General features: G+C 43.6%; 1 protein-coding gene across 7 annotated transcripts in view; it reads right to left on the bottom strand.

Moving 5' to 3' along the window:
* tnrc18 (trinucleotide repeat containing 18) overlaps nt 1–24,283 on the bottom strand; it is an 85,441-nt gene that overhangs the window by 34,200 nt on the left and 26,958 nt on the right. For 6 of the 7 annotated variants that reach the window (XM_088937061.1, XM_088937065.1, XM_088937066.1 and 3 more), the window contains exons 4-16: nt 17,026–17,154; nt 13,888–15,705; nt 11,307–11,409; nt 9,334–9,539; nt 8,101–8,247; nt 7,322–7,506; nt 5,855–6,266; nt 4,180–5,160; nt 3,630–3,781; nt 2,752–2,888; nt 2,096–2,218; nt 801–975; nt 209–584 (exon numbers count right to left, since the gene is read on the bottom strand). In XM_088937061.1, coding sequence (XP_088793187.1) covers nt 209–584; nt 801–975; nt 2,096–2,218; nt 2,752–2,888; nt 3,630–3,781; nt 4,180–5,160; nt 5,855–6,266; nt 7,322–7,506; nt 8,101–8,247; nt 9,334–9,539; nt 11,307–11,409; nt 13,888–15,705; nt 17,026–17,154 — 4,944 coding nt within the window. The remainder of the gene's footprint in view (nt 1–208; nt 585–800; nt 976–2,095; nt 2,219–2,751; nt 2,889–3,629; nt 3,782–4,179; nt 5,161–5,854; nt 6,267–7,321; nt 7,507–8,100; nt 8,248–9,333; nt 9,540–11,306; nt 11,410–13,887; nt 15,706–17,025; nt 17,155–24,283) is intronic. The other variant, XM_088937068.1, reaches the window with a different exon arrangement.

Raw genomic sequence — 24,283 nt, 5'->3', positions numbered from 1 at the left:
AAAAATTGTCAGAAGGCACATGACCAGAAATCGGGAATGTGCAGTGATGCATTACCCTCCATTTTCTTATAACTACATTCTTTGAACCAAAGAAAATTGTGCGTTCTTATTCCTATAACACATAAATCTTTAGGTCTTGTGCAAACGAACCAAAGGAAAACCTTCAACAGATTAAAAAAAGACAACCTCTTGAAGAGCTTAAACTTACTGTATGAGTAACTGCTGACTTCAGATCGAGCAGGAGAATACGACGCTTTCAGCTGACCTTTAACCTTTATCTCAGGGTCCATGTTCTTTGTTTTGGCGGCCATTTTGTTTTTACCTCTGGATGGTTTCTGCAAGAGGCCAAGACCTCTGGAGAGGTTTTTCTTGCCTTCCTTGCCTTTCATCTCCATCTTGTGGAACATCATGTGCTTGTTGCAGCTCCCCGAGCTGCTTTTCAATTTTCCTGAGGAGCCATCTACAAACTTAAAAGGGGACTTGTTCAGTTTATTGAGTTTGGTCAGAGACAAGGCTTTGTCCAGTTTGGTTGCTAACTGCTCCTGTTCACTCACTCTCTTCTTTTTCTTACTTTTTAACTGCACCTGTTGGGGGAACGATTACATTACATTCATTAGATTGCAAAAAGAAAAAAAACATTTGGATGACTGGAGTGCGACAACAGCAAAACAAGCACATTGCAGCCTTGCTTTTCACACTTCTAGTAAACGGAAGTAGAAAAAAGTATTAATTGAAAACCACACTCCCTTCAAAAGAAATTAAACCACCAAGCATGCACAAACCCAGGCTAAAAGGCTAACCTCTTGAGAGCAGCTCGAGGACACCTCCTGGTCATTCCAGCTCTTGCTTCTCCTTTTTAATGTCCCAAGTCTACTATCCACATCCTCGTCATCCTCGGCGTTTGTCCCACGAAATCGTTTCCTCCCTCCTTCGCCCGTCTCTGAGTCTTCGGACAACAGAAGACTCCTCCCAAGCCTGCGAGGAGGAGTGAAACAGCCATTTCCAGCCATTCTCCATCACTCGTTGCAAAACGAGCATTGAAAAAGTAGGATGGTCTTTTTGTTGTTCAAAAGAATGGGGATTCAAATAATAATAATTAATAATTGTTTACATTTATATAGCACTTTTCTGGACACTCCACTCAAAGCGCTTTACAGGTAATGGGGACTCCCCTCCATCACCACCACCAGTGTGCAGCATCCACCTGGATGATGCAACGGCAGCCATAGTGCACCAGAACACTCACCACACATACGTTATCAGTGGGTGGAGAGCAGAGTAATGAAGCCAATTCAGATATGGGGATTATTAGGAGGCCATGATTGGTAAGGGCCAATGGAAAATTTGGCCAGGACGCCGGGGTTACATCCCTACTCTTTCCGCAAAACGCCTTGGGATTTTTAATGACCACAGAGAGTCAGGACCTCGGTTTTACGTCTCATCCGAAGGACGGCGCCTGTTTACAGTATAGTGTCCCCGTCACTATACTGGGAGCATTAGGACCCACATGGACCGCAGGGTGAGCGCCCCCTGCTGGCCCCACTAACACCTCTTCCAGCAGCAACCTCAGTTTTTCCCAGGAGGTCTCCCATCCAGGTACTGACCAGGCTCACACCTGCTGAGCTCCAGTGGGTTGCCAGTTGTGAGTTGTAGGGTGATATGGCTGCTGGCTTATGAACTTGGATAGTTCTAACATGATTGGCTGTGACCTTGTCACTGTTCTTTCTTGATTTACATTACATTTATATAATTTTATAATTTTTAAAAATGTGGCATTCTATTTGGGGGTTTCAAATACTTGGAAAAATAAAGTAATGCACTACGTATGCTGAGCATGGTAGCTGCAAAAGGACTACAGCTCAAAGGAATTGGAACCAGCTGAGCTCATCTTATGGAACATTTAGTAAAAATAAAATACTTCCTTATGAATCCCTCAGATTGCTCCTGTCAATATTTACTTGGCAAGGTGAACTTAGTAAATCAGGTTACCCCAGACGACTCTCTCTCCTTTCACGCCTTGCCACAAAACGGCTAACTTCACACCAACTTAAAAAGTAGCTGGTCTTTATTGGGTCAGCAATGACTGAGCACATACTTTCCACACTTAGTGTCCAGTCTTCCAGCGGGCGGGGAAAGAGCACAGAGACCGTGTTTCCTCTTCCTGGGCCTTCCCGGGCCTCTCTTGGCCAGACTGCGGTTCTTCTCGTCATGCTTCTCCCTGCAGTGAGAACAAACCACAGGATTTACACCATGTTGGACAACTTCAATAAACCAAAGAGTGTTGCATCTTTTTACATAGCAACGTCCCACTTCCTCACATTTGTTCTACTGACAAAGATCAGTGCAAATAAAATTCACTGTGTTGTTGGAGTATCTTCTACCATGTTCTGCCTAATTAAAAGATGAAGCCGTCTTGAAAGAAAAGGGCACAAAATCAATGACACCACTAGATGAACTTTAATAAAAATCATAAATAGTGCCTTTCATGTGATAATCCTAAACAATAAAGATGATTTTAATTCATACAACAGTTAACAAGCAGATGAATAACTCAAACTATTAATGTACCTAAGCGCTAACCTTTCATGTATTCTATTCAGAAGAATTCATAAAAACTAGTGAAGCAAATATGAAAGAAGCAGCTCTTCAATAAACATGTTGATTCTGAAAAGGCGATAAAAGCTCATCTTCTACGTAAAAAAACAATCAACCCAAAATTGCAAGCAGCCGGGGGGGGGGGGGGGCACTCACTCTGAATCCCTGCGTTTCTGCAGCTTGACCAGCTCCCTCTGTTTGTCCTTGTATCTCTTCTGCAGCTCTGCTAGTCTCATCCGGTAATCCAGCTCCATGGCATCCATCCCTTCCATCGCTGATTTCATGGAGAACAGCTGTAGTGAAACGGGAATCGAGAAAGGAAAAAAAAAAAACATTTACTTGACCCACACTGCCACGTCCTCAATAAAAGGCCTCAATCTTTCAATGATGGGCAAGAGCAACTGACAGAGAAAACGGGTCACTATTTATCCTGGTGTGCCCAACAATGAAATTCAGAACAAAGTGCACTTTGAAAAACTTTGAAAAGGGAAGCATACGTGCTTGGTATATATACATTTAAAAGGTATTTAGATCACTGTTAGATTTTCTTCCCAAAAAAAAGCCTAATTTTCCAGTGGTAGAAATGCAGGAACTGTTAACACAAAGCACTAACCTTTAGTAACCATCTAGTTTAATCCACTATGCCACATTTGTTGTGTATCACCCTTTAAACTTTAATTAAAATAACTAAAATCATTTTATCTGCAGTGTCAGAATTCAAAAGAGAAACATTAAAGTTTTAATGGACCGCCTCTGCCACCCTGGAAAGCATGCAAATTAAATTGTTCTAATTACACGCTTAAAACACTTTACGATTACAAAACGCATAAGACAGTCTGCTTGAAGAGATGTCTGCGCCAATCAGCAGTGCAGTTGAAGGCCCTTGACAAAAAAGATTTGGAAATGCATCTGCAAATCCTTCAAAAGAAATCAACTTTGACAACCAGCAGCTTGCATCCATACATATATGCAAACGCTAAAAAAAAAAAATCTTCTGAATAACATATGCTGCACCACAAAATCAAACTGCTTACAGGCTCATCCTTCTTCTGCATCCAGCTATACTTCTTGTTGGGGTTGAGCTCTCTAGGGAGACGAATGGTAACCGCAGGCTTACACTCCAATGCCTCCATTAACACCTGCCTGCCAGCAACCAGAAGGCTCTCCAAGCCACCTTGCATCATACCTGCAAATGTACAAAAAGCTTGATGAAAATGCACATTACAAAATGCTACCCTTTCTCTTTGGATAATATCTAAAAGAGAAGCAACGGAGCATCACTTCCTAATCTGCCGAACAGTACACAAGGAGGAGGCTCTGTGGTTCAAATTAGACGAGCAAGTTCAGAAAAGAAGTAAGGGTGTCTTCTGTCCTTACAATGCTCCATCTTTTTCATGCCCTCCCATCAATTTATAGTCAGCTTCAACATTTCAAACCAAGCCATTTCAACATCAGCGTAATTCATCACACTTAACAGTGAAGCACTAGGACCTGAAATGGCAAGGAAGGACCTATTGTGTTTATAAAAGACCACCCCCCAACCCAGGATCACCTCTTTTTAAAACACACAGCAACAGAACTTACAGTGCATCTCGGTCTTGCGCCTCTCCAGTTCCAGCTCGGCTATCTCGCTCAACAGGGCGATCCCCTGGAGAGCAGTGGACTCCAGGCGGGTGAAGCCCGGGGTGCCCTCCAGGACAGTGGTCAGGGGGTCGCTCAGGGCTGGGAGAGAACTCGCCTGGGGCAGCTCGGTTGCTGCCACCAAGGCAATCATGCCTGCCATTGGATCTTCAGGCGTGATGTCCAGAGTACCCTTTGGAGTCAGGTGTGGAGGTAAGGAATCCTGCTTGAACGGCGCATCCTCGAAAGGAGCTTCCGTCGCATCCGAAGGCTCGGAAAAGCTCTCCTTCGCAACGGGTTCAAGATTCGCGTTGTCAGGCTGTAAAAAGCTCTGGCTTTGGTGTTCAAGCTCTTCTTTTGTTTCGTAGTACGACGTGGAGCTGTTGAAATCTGCGGTCAAGGAGCAGGCTGGCTCCTCCTCCAGCTCTGCTTTGGGCCCAGGCTCGGCTGTAGATTCTGGCACCTGGTACGAAGCCTGCTGGCTTTGGAGGGACTCTTCTTCTTGTTCCACCTCCGCGCTCTTCTCGGCCTCCTCCACTCCCTCCTGTGCTGCCACGCCAGTGGAGTGGCCCTCCTGCTCGGCACACAAATCTAGGTCTTGGCTGGTGTTTTCGGGCAGGTCCACACTGCTGTGGAGCTCGCCGTGGCTTGGGCGGCCCAGGCCCTCTTTGCAGTCTTCCAGGCCTGGCTCTTCCCTGAGTGCTGTCCGGTCCTCCATTGGCTCTTCCTCCAAAGAGGCCTGCAGAGGCTCCACCACAGCTGGCGAGTGCAAATGCAGGGGCTTGACATCGGCTGAGGTAGCCAGGTGTTCCGAGGTCTCTGCGGGCAGAGGTACATCGGGAGCCAGCCTGTCAGCCTCGGAAGCAGCAGCTGGCTGAAGGAGGTAGGGGTAGTGGCTGCCAAACGGGGCAGTTATTGATTGGTACGGATAGCCTGGAGGGATTTCTATAAAAACATAGAAAGGAAGGAGCGTTCAAGACTTCAGGAGTGTATGCAGAACAAGTGAGTTTCAATGGACTAAAGCTCCCTGTGACAGAGTGACAAAACGATTAATCACAGGCTTATACTTCAGCACTGAGGCTTTATGAAAGTTTCATGAGCCATATAGCCCTTCTCAAGAACAAATCCCCTCTGTGCTCCGGCATACATATACACAAGCACATTACTGCAAGCATAAAATTCTATTTATACTCTACATCTAACATATTAAAAATGTGTTTTTTTTTCTGAAATCTACTTTCTGTATTCAGAGCAAATGTCAGGAGACCCATACACAAAACATAATATAGATCTTTTGGTTCACAGTACATTGCTCTGGAGTGAAAACTGGTGCTGTGTTCAAGTCCCTTTTGTAGTGATAACTTATGGGTTATTCATCTAGATTTTTGTGTAAGCAAAACAAAAGCAGCACTAGGCACGACTTCACATGTAACACAGGAAAAGCACTGAGTAACTTTCAGGTCATTTCTACAACTACTATTTTCTTGACTTTTTCATTATTCTGTATGAAAACCGTACCAAATCTGAGTCTTTGGTCCACCAATCTGTTTTCCCCAAAACATTACCTAGAACATTATTCCAAACTTTCAAAAAGGTAGAGAAGAACTTGAAAGGCAATGGGAAGACTCCTCAACCTTACCAGGAAACAGGGCCTGGAAAGGTGAGGAGGCCTCTTTCGGCAAGTCCAGCTTCTTCTTTTCCGCCTCTTCCATGGTCTCCTCCTTCGGTGGGCTGGGGGACGGCGGCGGAGGCGAGGCAGGAGCCGGGCTGGGAGGGTGAGGGGTCGGGGTGGAAGGGTGGGAATAGGACTGTTGGGGCAGGGCCTCCTCCGATTTCTGTCGGACCTCCGACTTGAGGGCGGCAACGGGGGAGGGCAGCGGCGTCAGGGCTTTGCCATAGGACGTCGAGGGTGTGGGGGAGCGCGATGGTGGCTTTCTGGTATGCAGGGCTGTAGCTGAGGTGGCCGAGAGACCCTGCTTGGCGCCTTCGCTGCTTCTTTTTGCCGCCTTGTCCTCCTGCTCCGCTCTATGCTCATTTGCCTTTAACCTCTCCTGTTGAAATAAGAGACTGTCATTAGGGTGGTTTGTCAAGAAATTCTTATTTCCATATGCATTGCTAACCACCACCACAAACTTTTTTTTTTTAACAGTAGGAAAATAATGAATGACAAACAGTGAAAAATAGTATAACACAACAACATCCCAACACAAACTGGAACAACCAATTTTCAAACCTCTAAACTACCAACACAAGGACTGAAAGGCAACAATCAGACGGATATAACAGAAGCAGTATACAGAACAGATCTGACCCTGTCACCCCATGTTCCCCCTGTTCACAAATCCAAGCACTAGACAATGATACATAAAGGATATCAAGATAGGCCAGGATCCAATGATCTCAGGGGGTGGAATACAGCTGCTCCCAGAGCTGTGCCGAGCTGTGGCAATACCAGCTAATAAAATATATTACTTTACAAGAGCAAGAGAGGACTGCAAGGAATTGTTGCAGTCTGGAAACTGTTGCTTGTTTGGAGAGAGAAGTAAAACTCTTTAAATCATGCTTATTTTCTTGGCAAGCGCTGTTCTAGTGACCGTATCATGAGGTTTATCCATTTTTTAAAACCCGCCACTCATAAAATCTTTAAGAATACTAATAACGCTAAAGCAAAGTTGACAATGAAGTTGGTCTTTGTTGGTGCAACAGTCCTAAAAGCAGCTGCTTTCACTATACAAGGATTTGATGACTGGGCACCATCTTTAATCATGGCAGAGCAGCTCAGGCCAAATACACCAGGGAAGAAAAACAGAACATCTAACAGCACCTAGGAAAGAAAAGGGAATTATACCACTAGACTCACATATCACTCACTGAACCTTTAAGTTTCAGCTGTGAAGATGGTATCGCATCTATTTCCAATCTGTAGTTCATCTGCTAATTCAAAGCCAAGATCCCCCAGGAAGAAAAGTCCTTTTTCTTCAATCAAACAGAGATGATCACTGACCTCATCAAACGTTATAAAAGACTCGGATGCGATCCACGAAAAACCCTCCCAAGCAGCAAACAAGTATGACTTGACGTCGGGGATTCAAGGCAGGAAACTCACCACGAGTTGAGCGCTTCTTTGAAGCTCCATGACCTGGGCGGCCTGTTGCTGTATCATGTAGAGCTCTTGTTGGCGCAGCAACTGCTGCTGAGACAGTAGCTGCAGCTGGTGGGCATGCTGGAGGGAGCTGCCTGTTGGAGGGTACATTGCTGACCAGAGTGGGGGTGCTCTCTCCATTAATTCAGCTGATAAACAGAAAACAGCCAACAGCATCAGCACCATGAAATCCTGCCTTAAATGGACTCTTATATGGACCTTTTGAGGCTGGTCCTCGGAATATCCTTCACCAGTTTGATACTGATGCTTCAGCACAGGGCTAAAAGCCAATAAACTAACAAACATGAGCAAACCTTGCAGTATTAATTGCACAAAGAATGATGCCGCTTAAAACGAGGGAAACTGTTCTCAAATGTCTGGCATGTTCGTAAGTCACAGCACTACAGCACTCCAGTTATTCACTAAGATGACCATAGAAAAACCCTCTCAAGAGGGCATCACTGGGAGTCCATATAGGCTCTGAATATACTTAAAACTTAACTACAGAATTTGCCCAGTGATTTAATATAGTATTTTTGTCAAAAACCACAGAAGTGAGAAACCGGTCAAAGAGGCCAAAGAGTATTGCTGCAAGCCTAACCAAAATGTTTTTTTACAATCAAACTATTAAACGAATTTAAGGTATTCACAATATCCCACAATGCATAAAGAACAGTTCACATTTACAAAATGAGACATGAAGACCCTAACAGATTGAAACATTCAGAGGACAAGCTGCATACCAAAATGCGGCAGATGTTCAGTTGGGATAACAAGAAGCTGGCCAGACTGGGGGTCCCGTGCAAACTGGTAGGTGGAGGGGATGGAGCCAGGCAGGGTGGGTGGGAACCCTGGGGGCAGTCCTTGGTGGAGTGACGGGTGACCCAGCCCTGTTCAAATGCACAGGAGAAGAAGAGGAAAAATTCAGGCTTCAAACTTCATGCATCATCCTTTGAACCAAGTGCACCAACTTCCATCATGGAACTTTCCTGGTGTGCTTGAAAATGTCTGCAGCACTGCAAAACGTACAACTCTCATTTGGTTTCAAGTTTTTTTTTTCTCGTGTGTCGAGGAAGAACTAAAAAGATCAGAATAGGAAAGAACAAACAGTTCTTCTGTTGGCTTTGGAAACCAAACTGTACAACAAAGATAAGACCAACAAGTGTTCTCTGTCTTATGACCAACAAGGCCGAGCAATTGAGCCAACCCAAGAAATACAAACAAGAAAACTGATCAACTCTAAAGTTACTAGTTTAGCCTCACACTGGATAAATGTATCAACTCATCCATATTCCACAGAGTCTTGTGATAAACTACCTTTCAATTTTTGTTTTCCCAGACTCGGTGAAATAACCATGGGAAAAAAAAACAGCCCCGGATGGTTTCGGTGACCTAAATCCGTTTTAATAAAAAATAATGAGGCATCTAAAAGAGCTCGACTAGACCGTAAACCCAATTTAAAGTGATTTACAATTTTATTTACTAAAATGTATGTTTATCCAAGAAGATAGTCTTAGGGCTTTTAATTAAACAAGATTAAATAAAAGTATGGTTTTAGGCTTCAGAGAGGGGAGTGTTTACTAATGCAACGAAATGTTAAAATCACTTTAAAAGAGTGTGCAGCTCAGAGATGAAATGCATTAATACACCCCTTCCACACACACAACACAAGCGCCCTGCGAACTTCAGAGGGCGAATAGATCCAACACAAACCTTCAATTACAGATTACATTAAAGACTGTTCTAGCAGTCATCCCTGAAACTATAAAAGCCCCATAGCCTGCTGATCCTAACCGGGATGTGCGCTTTGATAGAAACCTAAACACGTTTCGGTACTTTTTCACATTTCGCATACCTCCGTCACTGTGGTAAAATCAGTCACTGCTTTTTTCCCCAAACCTACTGGAAAATCAGGTTCACTCTGCTGCATGTTTTTCTGGGACAAGTGGGACCGGACAGAGGATTTTACTGCTTACCATATGGGGAGCTGGGGAGCCACATGGAGGGGCTTCCGGTGCGGGGAATCCAGGGGTGGGATGGCAGGTGAGAGGTCGGGTCGGCAGGCCATCGCCCAGCTCCAGCCAGGGCTGGGCCTCCTGTCACCATCAGATTAGGATTTAACCCACTGGCAGAAACGACCGGAGGGTGGATCCGCGTAAACTCTGCCAGCTCTTTACTCTCCCTGGAAGTGAGAAGTTGAGCACTGAATGAGAATGGAGGAAAACAAAATGGCCAGGCTTGGGCCATGCGGCAGTTATTTTCATGGGAAGAACTGGTCATGGCCAGGAGATCAGGCTTCACATCTTGAGCACTACGCAGTGTGCACTCATCTTCCCCTGTAACACCAGCTTTGAGGCATCAACACGAAGAGCACAGGGACAGCAGCTTGATGAAAAGGTCGACATTACACACACACACGAAAGTCAATTGCAGCCTTTGGAGCTATAGAAAAAGATCTATATGCTGGAGAGAGCAAACAAAGTATTACTCTAATTATCAAGAAAACAGCAATAATAATTCACCTCACAAAGAATTCCACACGGTAGACGGTAACTGTAAACAGTAACAGTGAGAGAGAGAGAGAGCAAATAATTTCACTGGGCCGGCTATTTCCACAGTAGGGGAGTTTGGGATTTTTTTGTGCAATCTGGATGGGTCCCTGCTTTTGAAAAAGGTTTATAGCAGCTGAGAAACCAATTATATAGCGATACACAGACCAAAGATGGAAAAAAGCCTAACAGTAAAACGTTTTATTAGTAAGAGACATAATATCTTCATAGATACAGTACTTCCAGTAAAAAGAAACTTTTCTTATAGCAGTAGTATTTAAAGCTAATTTAGGGTTTTGCTCTTTACAAATGCTTTTTTTCTTCTCCAGTTTCTTTGTGGCAAGTCTTCTCTTTTGGTTTCTCACAATGGCCATTTGCTTCTAAACCACGTCTCACCATGGGTGTTTGGAGGATTTATATAGGTTGTTAAGGACATTTTTCTTAATATGGTGCATGCCATAGTGGCCTGTATTCATTAGTTATGGGAAATTAATTCTTACAACAAGCAACCTTCAAAGGACAAACATCCTCGCTTTTTATCAACTCTTATCACTGTTTTCCACACAAAAGCAGGAAAAATAAATCTCTTAACAGTGCAGTGGTTCCACACCTTTCTGAGAAAATTGGGGGCAGGCTTTCTGTTGTGGTTTCATTGTTCTTCCTACGGGTTTGAGCCTGACTACTGCAACTCAAACAACTGACTTCAGGGCCAAAGAGGACAACATCAAACCCTCCAGACTTCAATGTTTACACAATAAAACGGCTTTCATCTCAAGACAATGCAAAAATCCACCATAAAAGAACAGCAATAGATAAACAATTCCTCACATTTTCACGTTCTGAAAGTCTAAACATGACTCATTTGGTTTAATTTTTATTTGCTTTCCCATCATTGATTATTGGAGATATTTTCAGAAAAAAAAATCAAGTTAATGTACTGGATTGATATGCCAATCTAGAGCAAATAGTAGCCGACTGGCCAAAACGATACTGAACCATTTCCAAGTTAAAGGCCAACATGACATGGACTGCATTTCTTTACAAAATGCAGAAACGGCACATGATGCAAAGAATTTTAAAGTCTATGAGAAATAAAATTTAAAGCTGGTATCTCAAAATGTAACATTTACATATTTAATTCAAATAGACAGCAGCAGGAATCATGGATGCAGTTTCTGGAAAACTAGTTAATTTTTAAAAAAACTCCATGACACAGATTGAGAACTGAAAAAAATACCAAGGTATTGGTATTTTATTCTTTACACAGATCTCTTGTGCCTCAGCTTTCTTGTTTTCACAGGCTACGTTTAAAAGCACATCATTATGAAATTGTCTCATCTCATTAACGACGGTGAAAACAGTAATTAATGCAAAGCCAGGGCTCCAGGTTCCTCACTTACCGGAGCAGCTTCTCTTGTTCCCGTTCCAAACGGCCTGTCAGGAGACGGTCGTCACGGTGACGGCTCCGGTCATCTCCACGATCCTCCTCTGACCGTCCCGACCCTTGATGGGAGAGGGGAGAGCTGTTAACTCTTCAGCACTCAAAACGGCAATTCCATATTCGCCGACAAGGACGTTGACGGGTGTAAACAAGCATTACAGAAAGGGCTGTTTGATTTAAAATTTAGTCTGGAACAGCTCTGAGGTTGGCTAAACGGTCAATTCCACTTTGTAAGCAAAATATAAATGATTTAACACATGTTCTTCGCTGGCTGGCTGGCTGCAGTATAAGACAGTTGTCAGCAACAGCTGGAACTTCACAGTACTTTTTTATTAAACAAGGTTCCAAAAGTTGTTTTTAAATTCGAAGTTTCCGTGTGTACTTTAAATACTGTCACAAGGAATGGTGATATTTTTGTGCATGAAAGTCACTGGAGTTTTAAATGCCCAGTACCACGTGGCTAAAAAAAAATAAAATCAGAACAAACCCATTTTCAGTCCCATTGAAAATGCCAGGATTTGATCAACACACGTTGCTGTTTTTTTCCCCCAACAAATAAATAAGAGAACATCAACTGAGCCGGCGTATTCTCTGTGGGTAAATCGGGGGCTAAGCAACCCGAATCAAAAGACCAATACAACCACGACTCTGAAATAATCTTTCAATCACCACAAAATAAGCAAGTAGAACCCTAACAGAAACATTTTTAATTACACTTATAAGAAAAGCATTAATTAAATGCTTAAATACAGGGTTACTACAACGTATGCAGTTATGGGTATGGAAGTGAAGGGCACATACTATAAACTTTCACCAAAACATTCTTAAAGCTTCCATTCATGTGAAAAACCTTTGTGGGTTTCAATTCCTGTGTACAGCACAGGAGGTGAGAGATAGCTCTTCAGCCTGTTTGCATTGTTATATTTCAAGGACACACACTGCCATTGTGTGGAGTAGTGCCAAGTCTAGTATTATGTACAGTGGCAGGGTGCAGTTTATAAGATCACCGATGACAACTCCAGAAACATTCACAAACACTAGCTGGCATGTTTTTTTTTTAAACGACACACATGGAAACGCTGCAGTGGGGATAAATTCTTGATTCTCAACTAGCAACGGCTGTTAATGTGTTTTAAAGAGGGCTCAAAGCTAGCACAAGCACCTAAGCTGTTTTCCTCAGCAAGCTGTCCTTAGGATGAGCTACGCATCTTAGAAATTGTGTGATTGAAGCAAGTATGGCAGCAATGCACTGTACTTATCTTGCTTTGTCATGACGGTAGAAAAAAACAATTCAATACATACTGCATATGTCAGTTACAAATAAGGAAAATATACACTGCCATAACTTTAAACCTGGTTAACTACAGAGATTTTCAAACTAGTAGTTACCAGTCACTTTTAGGCAAAGAAGGAATCCGTTTTTATCAATGTAGTCAACCTTTGAACATTCACAGGGACAACTGGACATGTGTGTTCTCAGCAAAGAGGAATTGTGCTTCTATATACCTCAAAAGAAGAGAAAGAACACAGATCTGAATCACGTATGCTTTAGAGGAAAAGCTCAGGCCTGTTTCCTAGGATACCAAGACCGAGTTCTAAATACCAGCATTTTACTCCACAAACACTGCAGATTAGTCACCTAAAGCCTGCTTTCTATTTTTTAAATACTCTGTAAATTCAAACATTCTCCTCACAGCACAAGCAGGCTAATGTTATTACTACAATCTCCTGGCACAAGGGAGGAAATAAATTAATGCTTTTTCTCGCTCTCTCCCAAAGGCTGATTCTATTGCTTAGCAACAAACCTCAAGGCCTATTAGAATTCAGTCCTTGTTTGCAGTTTTTAGTTCTGCTCAGTAAATTACATTTAATGCAGGCAGGCAGTGTCTTAGTCAGTGAAAGGCTCAACAAACTGTTCCCCGATGCAGGTAGGGCCTACTGTGGGCCAGGGAGGCCCTAGCAACAGCTAACTTCACAGACAAAGGTTTGGGCTGTGTGTCCCACATGATGTCTCGGCTGATGAATGACTACACAGCTGCTTGGAGAGAAGAAAAGGAATGGAATGCATTCCCGTTTCTCCGCTCCCATGGTGTTGTCAATCAAGTTTTTTTTTTGTAAACAGTGAAGGCATGTCTGGTGGGAAAACAAGGGTGGTCACATGACTTGGCTACTGTAGAGCAAAGGTAAAATTGAAGAGCAGGACTGCACTTTTTTTTAGTACAGAGGGCTGGATTCAGGCCTTGTAATCCGCTGTTCCTCCTCACATTTCTAGCGGCCAAATAAAGTGAATAATAAATAAATCCAAATGGAGAGAGAAGGCCAACTTCTTAAATTTAACAATTGCACCTTTTTTTTCCCTTAACACAAAAACATTTGGATCTCAAGGCGTTTACCACCAGATGATTGGAAAACAAGTCACATGGCCCAACCTTGTGATCAGAATCAATACTGGGAAGAAAGAATATCGTGAACTGCATTTTTTCTCTTTTATACAACTCATAGCTTAGTATGGAAGCAAACAGCGCTGTGAGGTCTCTTACCTTTAACGCTGCCCACAGGAACAGGCCGATCCCTGTCCACCAAGCTGGAGCTGGCCTTGTTAGTGCTGTCCTTCTGACGGGCTACAGCCACAGCAATCCCAACTGGCGGGTGCCTGACTTCCACCTCCCCCTGAGAGCCAATACTCTCTCTGCCAAAAGACTTGGCACTCTCTGGTCTTTCGGGGTCCCTTTTCAATTGCTTCCCAGGCTGCTGTGGCGGAAGATGCTGGACTTTGGATGCTCCAGGTTGGTTAGATTCCAGCTTCATGTGCCCGAGGCCACCAAAGGGACTCTTCATGCCACTGCTGGGCCTGGCACCGGACTCCTTGGCAAAGTTACCGCTGTACTTAATCAAGCTCTGCATGGCGGACACTTCGCCATGTGAACCCGTGTGCAAGACCTCAGAACCGCCTCTGGAGCTTCCACCCGCTGCAGGTCTCTGAAGCCCTGATGGATCAAGGTAGATCTTCTTACTGTCCTCCTCCCCTCTGTTCCCGTGCCCATGTTGGGCGACAAGTGCTGCCATCTGGCTGGTAGCATAGTTGCCCATTTCAAAAGGTTTCCACTTAGGCTCTGTGGGCGCCGAACTCTTGAGCTGGTGCTGTTCCATGTGGATCCTAGAAGGATCTAATCCATTGTAAATTTTCCCAGTGTCTCTCATGGAGGCCCGCTGAATCCTCTCACGTTCTTGGTTGCGAGAATCGGCTTCCAGGCCCATTTTTACCAGTTCTTTGGATGTGGCGCTGTTTAAGTCCCTCACATCTGGGCTATGCCCTGATTTGCTCAGTAGGATTTCTGAGGATGCCGGCCTTTTCATCGCCATAGAATTTGACCTTATAACTGAGCCCTCCTCCCTTAACATTTCCATCCTCTTGAAGTCACCATGCAACGGAGACTCTTGTGCATGAGGTGGTCGTAGTGGGTCGGTCAGAGCCCTTTCGTTGTTAACCGGTAGCGCTCCTAATCTGTTACCGTCTTTGTCCCTGTTTTTGTCATTTTTGTTGTCCCGAGCCTGTGAAGCAATTTGGATTGGCCCATTTCTCTCATCATAAACCTCGACAGAAGGCACAAAGGTGGGTGCAATCACTCTGTGTTCCCTTCCGGACTCCTTGGCTGTTGGGTAGAGGGTGCACAAGCTGGAGGAGGTGTGATGAGAAGGGGGGAATGTGCTAGAAGATACCATTCGAGGGGGGATCTGGGAGGAGTTACTATGGGGAGAAGGGCAGCTACAAGAAACATGCAGAGTACCAACAGAAGTCACAACCGTGTCACACTTTTTCAGCTTGTCCGTGTGGACATGCGTCCCAGGCCGCATGTTTTCATCGTGCTGACTTAGGTCCTTGGCACACTTGTCCTGCTCGGTGCCCGGATACCTCAGCAAGGTACCACTGCCGCCATTGTTGCAGTTGCTCAGCGAGGAGGTCTGCAAAGGGTTCTTGGACTTTGGCTCTCCACCACTCAGACCCGGCGAGTGCTCATGAAAAAAAGGGGACGTGTGCTCCCCGCTTTTGAAAGTCCTGTCCAAACCGCCCAGCTTCCTCTCGCTCTCCAATTTCGCGTCTTGAGTGAGGTCCACCACGCTCCTCGGCCTTGGATCCTCCTTAGGTTTCTCCCTCTCCTTCCTCGAAAGAGGCTGGCTGGGCTCAGCCTTGCTGGCCTTTTCCCTGCCCGACTCTCTGCTCAAGTCCTTCGCGCTCTTGTGATGAGAAACGGCATCCCGGGGAAGGGAGCTGGGGGTGTGACTGGCTGCTGTCCTTGAGATGGAAGGCTGAGGATGCAGGGCTGACTGTCCCGCAGTGCCGGGCAAGTAAAAGCCTTCTGCAAGCGAAAGCAGAGAAAAGAAGAATCCATAAATGCAAGAATGTGTACACAGGCTAAGCAAAACGGTTCACTGCCCATGCACCTGGGGACCACCGCGCAAAGAATAATTCCATTCTGTGCGCATTCAGTTCATCCCATTTTGCATTCATCGCACCCTACCCTTGTGCAGACTCCTGCATTGCTACAACTGGCCTCACTATCAAGATGACTAAACCGCTACAAACTTGAAACGCCGTCGTTCGAAAGTACTACGCTATGTACAGCTGTTCTTCGCGCGCGTGGCAAATGAAATAGAGCCGGCTCTAATAACCAACAATACCATTTCATTTTGGTTAGTACTGAGCAGTGGTCATTGTCTGCATCCTAAACAAAGTTATTGAACAACCACATTCCATAATGAAATCCTCCCTGACAGCCCCACAGAGAAAGAAACACGCACACGCACACACACACTGTACTGTCAATACACAGTGCCTGTCTACACACAGGGTAAAGGCCTAATAAAAGATAAAGTAATTAAACGGGCAGAGGGTGGAAAGAAAAATCAATACAATAATAATAATAAAAAAGATAGCAGTAGACCTCCATCTGTTCTATTGACCAGTGAAAACATATGTTTGAGCAACATCACACGCTCCAGTTATTTTCAATGAGAAAGCACTTTTCCTCAGCCACACTCCTCCCCAGTTCATTAGCTGAGCTGTAGGAGGTGTTGTGATTGTCCACAATGCAAGAGTATAACAGTCCTCACTCTGACAGGAGTGGGAGGGATCAACAGCAATCCTCCATCTGAAGTCGCTTTGATACCAGCTGCAGTCAATTAGGCAACTTAAGTAATTAAATAATTTTAAAGGGCATACGTAAAATAAATAACTGCCATCTGGCGAGTATAGAAAGAGTTCAACTAAACGCCGAGTATAAAACAATCAATAGAGAGGATTCTATAACAGGCAATAACAACACACTGTTTCACTTCCACTGGTGAACTTATCAATATGAAACTAGCGTGTTTGTTCCAGAGGAGTGGAGGAAGATTCCTGGAAAGAAGTGACAATTAAAGGAATATTCAAGCCAAGAGTTCATACCCCTTCCTTTGTGCACCGTTGACACCGTGTCCCAGGAGACTGTGAAAAGTCCACTTTTTTTAAAAAAAAAGGTGCTATAGGTTAGCAATTTAAACCAATCTAAATGGTCCACACTGCCTGTATCATTAGGCAGTGTGTGCACACCCTGGAAGGCCAAGAGGTGAACTTTGGCTGCAGTGATTGATGCCGACCCCGGTGAAGAGAAGGGGGGAGCGAGGGGGTGTCCACTCACCTTTCTGGGATTCGAAGAGAGCGTGCTCCCTGAGCTGGGCAAGCAGGGGGCTCCCACTGCTGGGGTGCTCCATGTGTCCCAGGGGAATGTAGTGGCTGGGATACAGGCCACTGGGCAGGTGGGAAAACCCTGTGAACACCAAGCAGACTGCATCAGCATATCAAACTCCCCATATCTTCACGCTACCCAGCCGTTTCCAAATAATTCACCCCCCTGGACCACATGACGGCAAATCATTCTTATGTTAGAAGTCAATGTTCACTTTCATGCCCTTTTTGGGTATTTAGTTTGGGATCAAACACAATCTTGAATTTTTGCAAGGTAACAGTTAGAGGAAATAGATATTTTATGACAAACCAACCAACAGTTTGAATAGATTACATTGTTATATTTGTACATTGAGACCCTGAAAAGGCAACAAATTCTATTGGTTCAAATATTCCATCTGTTGTGTTTGCAAAGCCTCCAAGTATACGTGGCTTTCCCCCAAATCTTTCGTTTTGCTTTTCAACACCTTTACCTCTTTTTTATTTCTGGTATTTAAGAATATTCCATCACACATCATTCTTTTAGATTTAATGCCTTGTAATGCAATGAATCTATTTAACGCGAACAGAGGAACTCTCTCTAGTGGAATCATAAAAATATGAGTTATGAACCTACACAGAAGAAGGGTTTAAAAGGTTTTGTCTCGGCAGTTTATGATTGAAACCCACCAAGAAATGTATACCCAACATGCCCAGCTCTTTTTCTTAAATTCAAAATGTGGAAATTCATTACGGGTTTCATAGGAAAAGAATGCCATTTATCACACAAAATAAGGGATTTAATAAAATGCTAAATCTACACAGCAAATCAGACAACCTTAACTCTAAAAAGAAAACATCAATTTTTATCCATTTGAAGTATAAAGAGAATACACAATAGGTCAGGTTGTACCAGTTGGATGAAAAGTCTAATCAGGTTGCTTTTATCATTATTGTGGCCCTGAGATAACCTCTTCTTTCAAATTACAAAGATGGATTCGGGACTTTTTGTCTTACACTGCACTGACTACATCTTCAAAGAGGGATGTAACAAAAAAAAAGCTTGTTACCAGCAGGAAAATCTGTACAGAACAGAGGTCATGAGGCTCCAATGGGAAAGATGGGACCCACTGAGCTTCAGGAATAAAATGGCAAAATAAAATACAGCCTGCTAAACACCTCAGCCTCAGGTTAAGAGACCCTAAAGGATCTTGCCCTCATTACAGCAACAAAATTGACGAATGAAATATTCGTTTTCAAAGCAACCAATCTTCATGGCACCCAATGATTAATAACAGTGGCAGGAGATGTCAGTAGGCCTTGGCAGTTTCAAGAAGGTCATAGGGGTGTTGCAATGCTTAATAATACAGTTATAACAATAAACCCTGACTGACTCTGAAAACCTAATCTATAAATAAGCCATCTCCATGACTACAGAAAACCTCTCAGCTAATCATAGACAACTTCTTTTGTTTTTGTTACAAAAGACTTATCCTGGCAATTCTTGACGTAGCAATTTGCTTGAAGCTTTCAGAGTTAATGGAGATTGTAACCCTAGACATGGTAGCAACTGAATGAAGCAGAACAACGGTCAACTGTTCAAAACACACCGCAAGGAGAACTTTTAGGACTTTCAGAAACAAAAATTTAACAGGGGGCAAGGACATTTTGACTTTTGGTGGTGGAAATGAAACTTAAGATGTAAACACATAGAACCAAAACAAGATTTGGAAGAATGGTCTCAAATTATGACCTTTTCTGTGCTGAGCTTGCCTATGCTTTAGCTCAGCTGTAAAGAAACATCCCCTTGCAGTGCTCTTTAACCAGAACTTCCGCAGGTAAAGGCAATCCTGGTTTCGTATTACATTATATAAAATGTTTTATACTGCAAAAATATACCATGTAGCATTCACATTGGAACTATGATCTTCGCCGCAACCAGGATATAGTTCACCAATACTCAAGATGAATTTTGAGAGACCAACAAAATAAGAGAGGGGGCTGTGCTAAGGAATCAATGGAACAAATATAGGTCAAATTGCACGGACGTCAAACGTTGCCGACATCCAGACACTTTGCCCAAATACAAATTAGACCCCGTGTCAGGATCTGCCAATAAGGGACATCCAACCAATGTCATGGAAGATCACAGAGAAGAGGTCCTGGTAGTGCAGGGGTCAGGTCACTTTAATGAGTACTACCAGAGGTCGGGGAGCTGCAGCCCGGGAAACAAAGACGAACTGGGGCAAGGGGACAGCACATGCTTGGGTTATTTGGAGTTGCTTTTCTACTAGACACCTGATGTATTGCAGACACACAGGTCTTCCAGTTACTATAATATCTCTGGAGGCAAATTCTTCCAAAGGGCTTGTGCATATCATTCAAGTGAGGCCATGTGCTGCAGAAACAGATGAAAACGGACATGTTGACCCTTCAAGTCCCACAAAGACTGTAGCTGTGGAATGCTGACCTTTGCTTTGGTTTACTAACAAACGTCCAAATCAAACTCTTCATTGTGACCTATCACTTACTGGAAACCAGAACCAAACACAACCAGATTAGAACAATTTAGCCATTACAAACATAACTTTGGGGAAAGAGAAGTTTAGCATAAGTCCACTTTGAGCCATTTAACCCGAGTGGCAATTATCCAATTTTGTTATTACTTGTAAAATGAACCTCTTTAAAAAAACACACACTCAGCTTTTAGAAAACAATGTACCACGTCATTATGCCAGTGTGTTTTAATCCTTGTGCACAAAAACAACTTCAAAAGTCGATGTGAATTTTCTATATTGTGGCAGCTCGTATTCTAAGTCTTCCCATGCATTAACGCCTTAAAAAGTACTCTCTAGAGCCAGGTCCCAAGTATGCAAATTATTAACTGTATTATTTTGCTACTTCAGACATAATTCGCTGCCAATTTCAGTGGTTTACCATTTCCACATGGGAGGAGTAAGAGCAGGTATGATCCACAAGCCTGTCGCAATGTGCAAGATAACAGTTCTGCAAAATTATGTTCATTTCCAGAGAATGAAGGAGAGAAATCCCTTTATGCAGACGGCAGTTGCTTTTTAAATTAGGAACACCACTAATCACCTCTAATCTCTGTTTTTCTTTTTCGATAAACTAAGCAAATGTCAGCTTCAGCAATTTCAGAAGGATAATTAGGTTTTATGCTGTGCATTAACCTCTTGAACACCTCAGCCATTTTGCCACAAAGTGCTATACGGCCAGTGTGTGGTAAAATATTGAAGCTTGCCTTAAAACCAAATGAAGTGTTAGTTAACGTCCACAAATGATTAAGATTTTAACCCTAGAACTGCCAAGGTTGTTATTTTATACCACAAATTTGAAAGACGTGAGGTGGCATGATCTCAACTTCTCAAGCATCTGGGGTGTTCACAGCCGGTTATTTCTAACCTGGCAAGATCTGAGAGCCCACAAGCCACAACACCTTGATCTGCAGTCTCAGCTTGCTCGCCATGGAGCTGGGGAAATGAGACATCAGTCTGGACATCAGCCTGGTTCTGGAGAGCTTACAGATCCTCTTTCAATCGCTGGCGTGATTCAAGTGTGATGACGAGGAGCATCTAGTCGCTACAAAACTTCACTTGTAGTGGCTGATGGCAACCTGACTACACAGAGCTATACTTGTCAAATCTTGGGGCCTCACAAGCTGCCCATCCTGATCCATTCCAGCAGGACAATGCACATCTTCACAATGCTCACGTAACAACAACTTTCTTGCAAGATGAGAACGCAACAGTTTTCAGATGAATGCCATCATCTCCAGACCTAAGCCCAACTTAAAATATTTAGGATGGGCATCACAGGACTTGGAGACAAATGAACAGGCACTTGTCTGAACAGACATGAACAGGCAAACTGATGTGAGGTACGTGTTACATGGTTTGCTGGTGCCGATATAACTGTTGGAGCAGTGTATATAATCATGATTTAATGTATAGATTTTCAGAGGAGCTACTCCAGAATATAGCAAAGCAAGAAAAGAAAATGTTATAGTTATCCATAGTTTACAGAATCACAGGTTTAACATACATAACACCATATCTATAAATTTATATGAATAAAAAATATTGTGCTGCAAGTTCTTAGCAGGGCATAATAGCTACTTTAAATTTTTGCACCTGGGCCTTTTAATTTTTTCTCAGCCACTTTGTACCAAAATGGAGCTCCAATGTGGCGCTGTGAGTGTACGACAACTGCTCCACAAGGCACACAAATCTTTATTTAGCACACAAAGTGTGAAGAAAACAGCAGGTCGGCATCTGTGACACACTATTTGCCTGAACTTCAAGGAATCACATGAATTCTGAGGGGGGGGGGGGGGATAATACCTATCCAAACACGACTCTTCCTTCTGTTTCTCCAAGGTTAAAAGAAAGCAGAAAAGTCAAATGTTTTACACCACATAGAGTCAGATTCTCAGGTGCTTCTTTTCAGAAAGGTCAAGTAGTTTGCGTGTGTGTGTGTGGGGGGGGGGGGGGGGCGTTAGCGGAGGGCTGGACCCTGCATGTCACAGATCTTTAACTGCAGCCTTTAGCTTACTTTTAAAAACAAACAGCGATAAAAATGATAAACCACCCCTGAATGACTTGAGCCAGGCAGTAAGGCTTCTCTCATCTCTCTCAAAGTGTCATTCCCAATCCAAAACCCCCAGAGCTATAACCTCGCTGGCTGCTTGTGTGACTAAAACCCTTCTCTCTTTGCTTCTGACATTTAACCGCTTTCCACTGAAGCTCTGAAGGCAAAGCTGGAGGAACCTCTCTAATTTTTCGGAACATTCGAGCAGCAGGAGCCAAATTATGGAAGCCTTTCCTGAAATACAACCACTAGAGCTCCCCCCCCCCCCCCCCCCCGAACTGAAATAGCACCCTGGCCTTCCAACACATCAGCCAAACCCTTAAAACGTGAAGCTGCTGTTTTTCCTGTAGATTGAAAACACATGCGCAGCAAGCGTGGCTGGCTGACAAACTTGTAGAGGTGTGTGCGGAAATGTGAGAATCCACATCAATCAAAGGCAGAGAGACTGTGGGAGGAGCGTGCATACACAACTCATGGCCGGGCCTGCCACAGTAAAAGCTCAGCATTTGAGCCCATGAACAGATTTGTAGACTAAAAAGACATTCAACCAGTGAATGCTGGCTTTCCCTCGATTCAAATCAAGGACACGGTGGAGCTCGTATTGAATAAAATGTCAACTGCATTAATTCCCGCAGACATGCCTACAAAAATAGAACCACGAGGAGCTCTGCAGTTCAACACAATAACAAGTCAAAAGCATTTGTTAAGTTATAAAATGTCCGAAAAATATTTCACCCCTGAATAATAAAAGAAAAGGTTGCCTTGACGAGCTCTAGGTTTGGTCATTGCAAAGAAAGTTAAAAGTGCAAGGACATGCGAAGAATCTCTGAAAAAAGCAACAAATTGGGTTCAAACTTTTGTCTTATGTTTGCACTGGGCAAATTGTCCTTGACCAAAATGGGGAAAGAGCATAATGACAAACAGATCTAACAACATCAACAAATGCATTCACCACTTGTATCTTTAACCTTAGCCTCTTATAATTACTTTAGGACGAAAGGCAAACCTTCTAGAGATGTCTTTCAGTTACCATGTTAACAACACATTCCTAGCAGGACTGGAGGAATGAGTTAGCAGTATAATCAAGAAAATCTACACTGAGGTCACCATTATTAAACACGAAATCCAGCAGCTGTGACAGTTTTCCAGTCACGAATAAAGAATTACTGTAGCAAATTGCTACTGAATAGTCTGTCCTATAGATGGCAAGCAAGGCTTCTACACTGCAGTAGAGGATCTTAGCCAAATGCCTCACCCCCTGCCCCCATCCCACCCCCACCCTCCCCATTCAAGCATGTCACAAAAGTCTCTTAAAGCCAGCTGTGAATGGCTGTCACTGTAGCTACCTACTTCTTAAAGGGAATGATCACAGCAGCATCATCAAATGACCAGTAACCACCCATAACCTCAAGCCATTAATCACAGCGATCTCCAGCAATCCCAACACTCAGTGCTCCAGCCTTCAGTTGCAATTTTGAAACTGAAAATGAATCTGGAAGCCAAACATAATGATTTCATTATCAAAGGGGGCAAATTGTTACAGCACACTCTCAAACAAACAAAGCTAAAGTGCACAGGTTAAAAAAAAGTGTTGCCTTTTAAGTACACAAAACCAGTATCTGCTGACCTTGAGCAATCTGCTTAAAATTTTTTAAACTCCTGTATTTGCTTTTGAGAGGCAGGACAGAAACAGTTAAAACTGTGGTATGCTGCTCTACCACAAAGCTCCCCTCCCTGTCCTCTTTTCCCTTTATCAGAACCAGGTGCGTCCTTTATAACAAACATACATGTTCAAATATTTTCACAGGCACCAGAAACACAGTGCACTTCAATGTCAGCCATTCATTACATTTCAATGCTGGCCAGGCAGGCAAACTCATCTTTGAAAATTCTGACAGCGAGATTTATAAAGTGCTCACCCCTGTGTTGCTCTATAGTGGCGGCCACAAAGACCTTATGTTTACCTGGCCCTCCCAAAAGCTATCACGATGAATAATACATAAATCACAAGAACTCCAAGTGGAGCTTTTTTTATCTGATGGCTTGCCAGAGTTCAAAGATGTCTTTTGGATTTTATACAAAAACACTTTCTTCTTCCCCCCCCCAAAAGGGTTTTAATTAATGTAACAGAAATCTCTGAACAAACTGATGGAGTGGTCGCTTTTGGCAATCTAAGTGTGCGCTTATGTATCTGGAATACCAAGGCGGATTATAGCCTGTGCTGATCACACAGTCCAGGGGGCCCCACCCTCACTAAAAAGGGCCCCATGAGCTGTCATCGCTCCCCTGGTTCATCCGTCAAACAGCCCTGGCCTTTCACGAGAGCTGGCCATCATATCTGCCACTATGTAATTACAGCATTGCTGAGTTCTGAAAGTATGGAAGTAAAAAGCAGCTCACAGTTGAAAGGCAAACAGTAATACTAATAATATAGTGATCTGCCACCTCAGACCATTCACCGGTTTTGATGAGGAAAGATCTGCAGTGGCAGTCACAGATTCCACCTCGTCAGGACTAATAAACACAGGATCACAGATGCTAGTTCTTTTTCCGTCTGCCTTGAGTTCAAGGCCACAGTGGATGGTGCTGACGGCATTGCTTTTTGAACCTGGGCTTGGACATCA

This window comes from Atractosteus spatula, chromosome 18, assembly GCF_055471065.1.
Source record: "Atractosteus spatula isolate fAtrSpa1 chromosome 18, fAtrSpa1.hap1, whole genome shotgun sequence".
Classification (NCBI taxonomy): domain Eukaryota; kingdom Metazoa; phylum Chordata; class Actinopteri; order Semionotiformes; family Lepisosteidae; genus Atractosteus; species Atractosteus spatula.
Note: the sequence above shows the minus strand (reverse complement) of the source record. Positions and strands in the feature narration are given on the sequence as shown.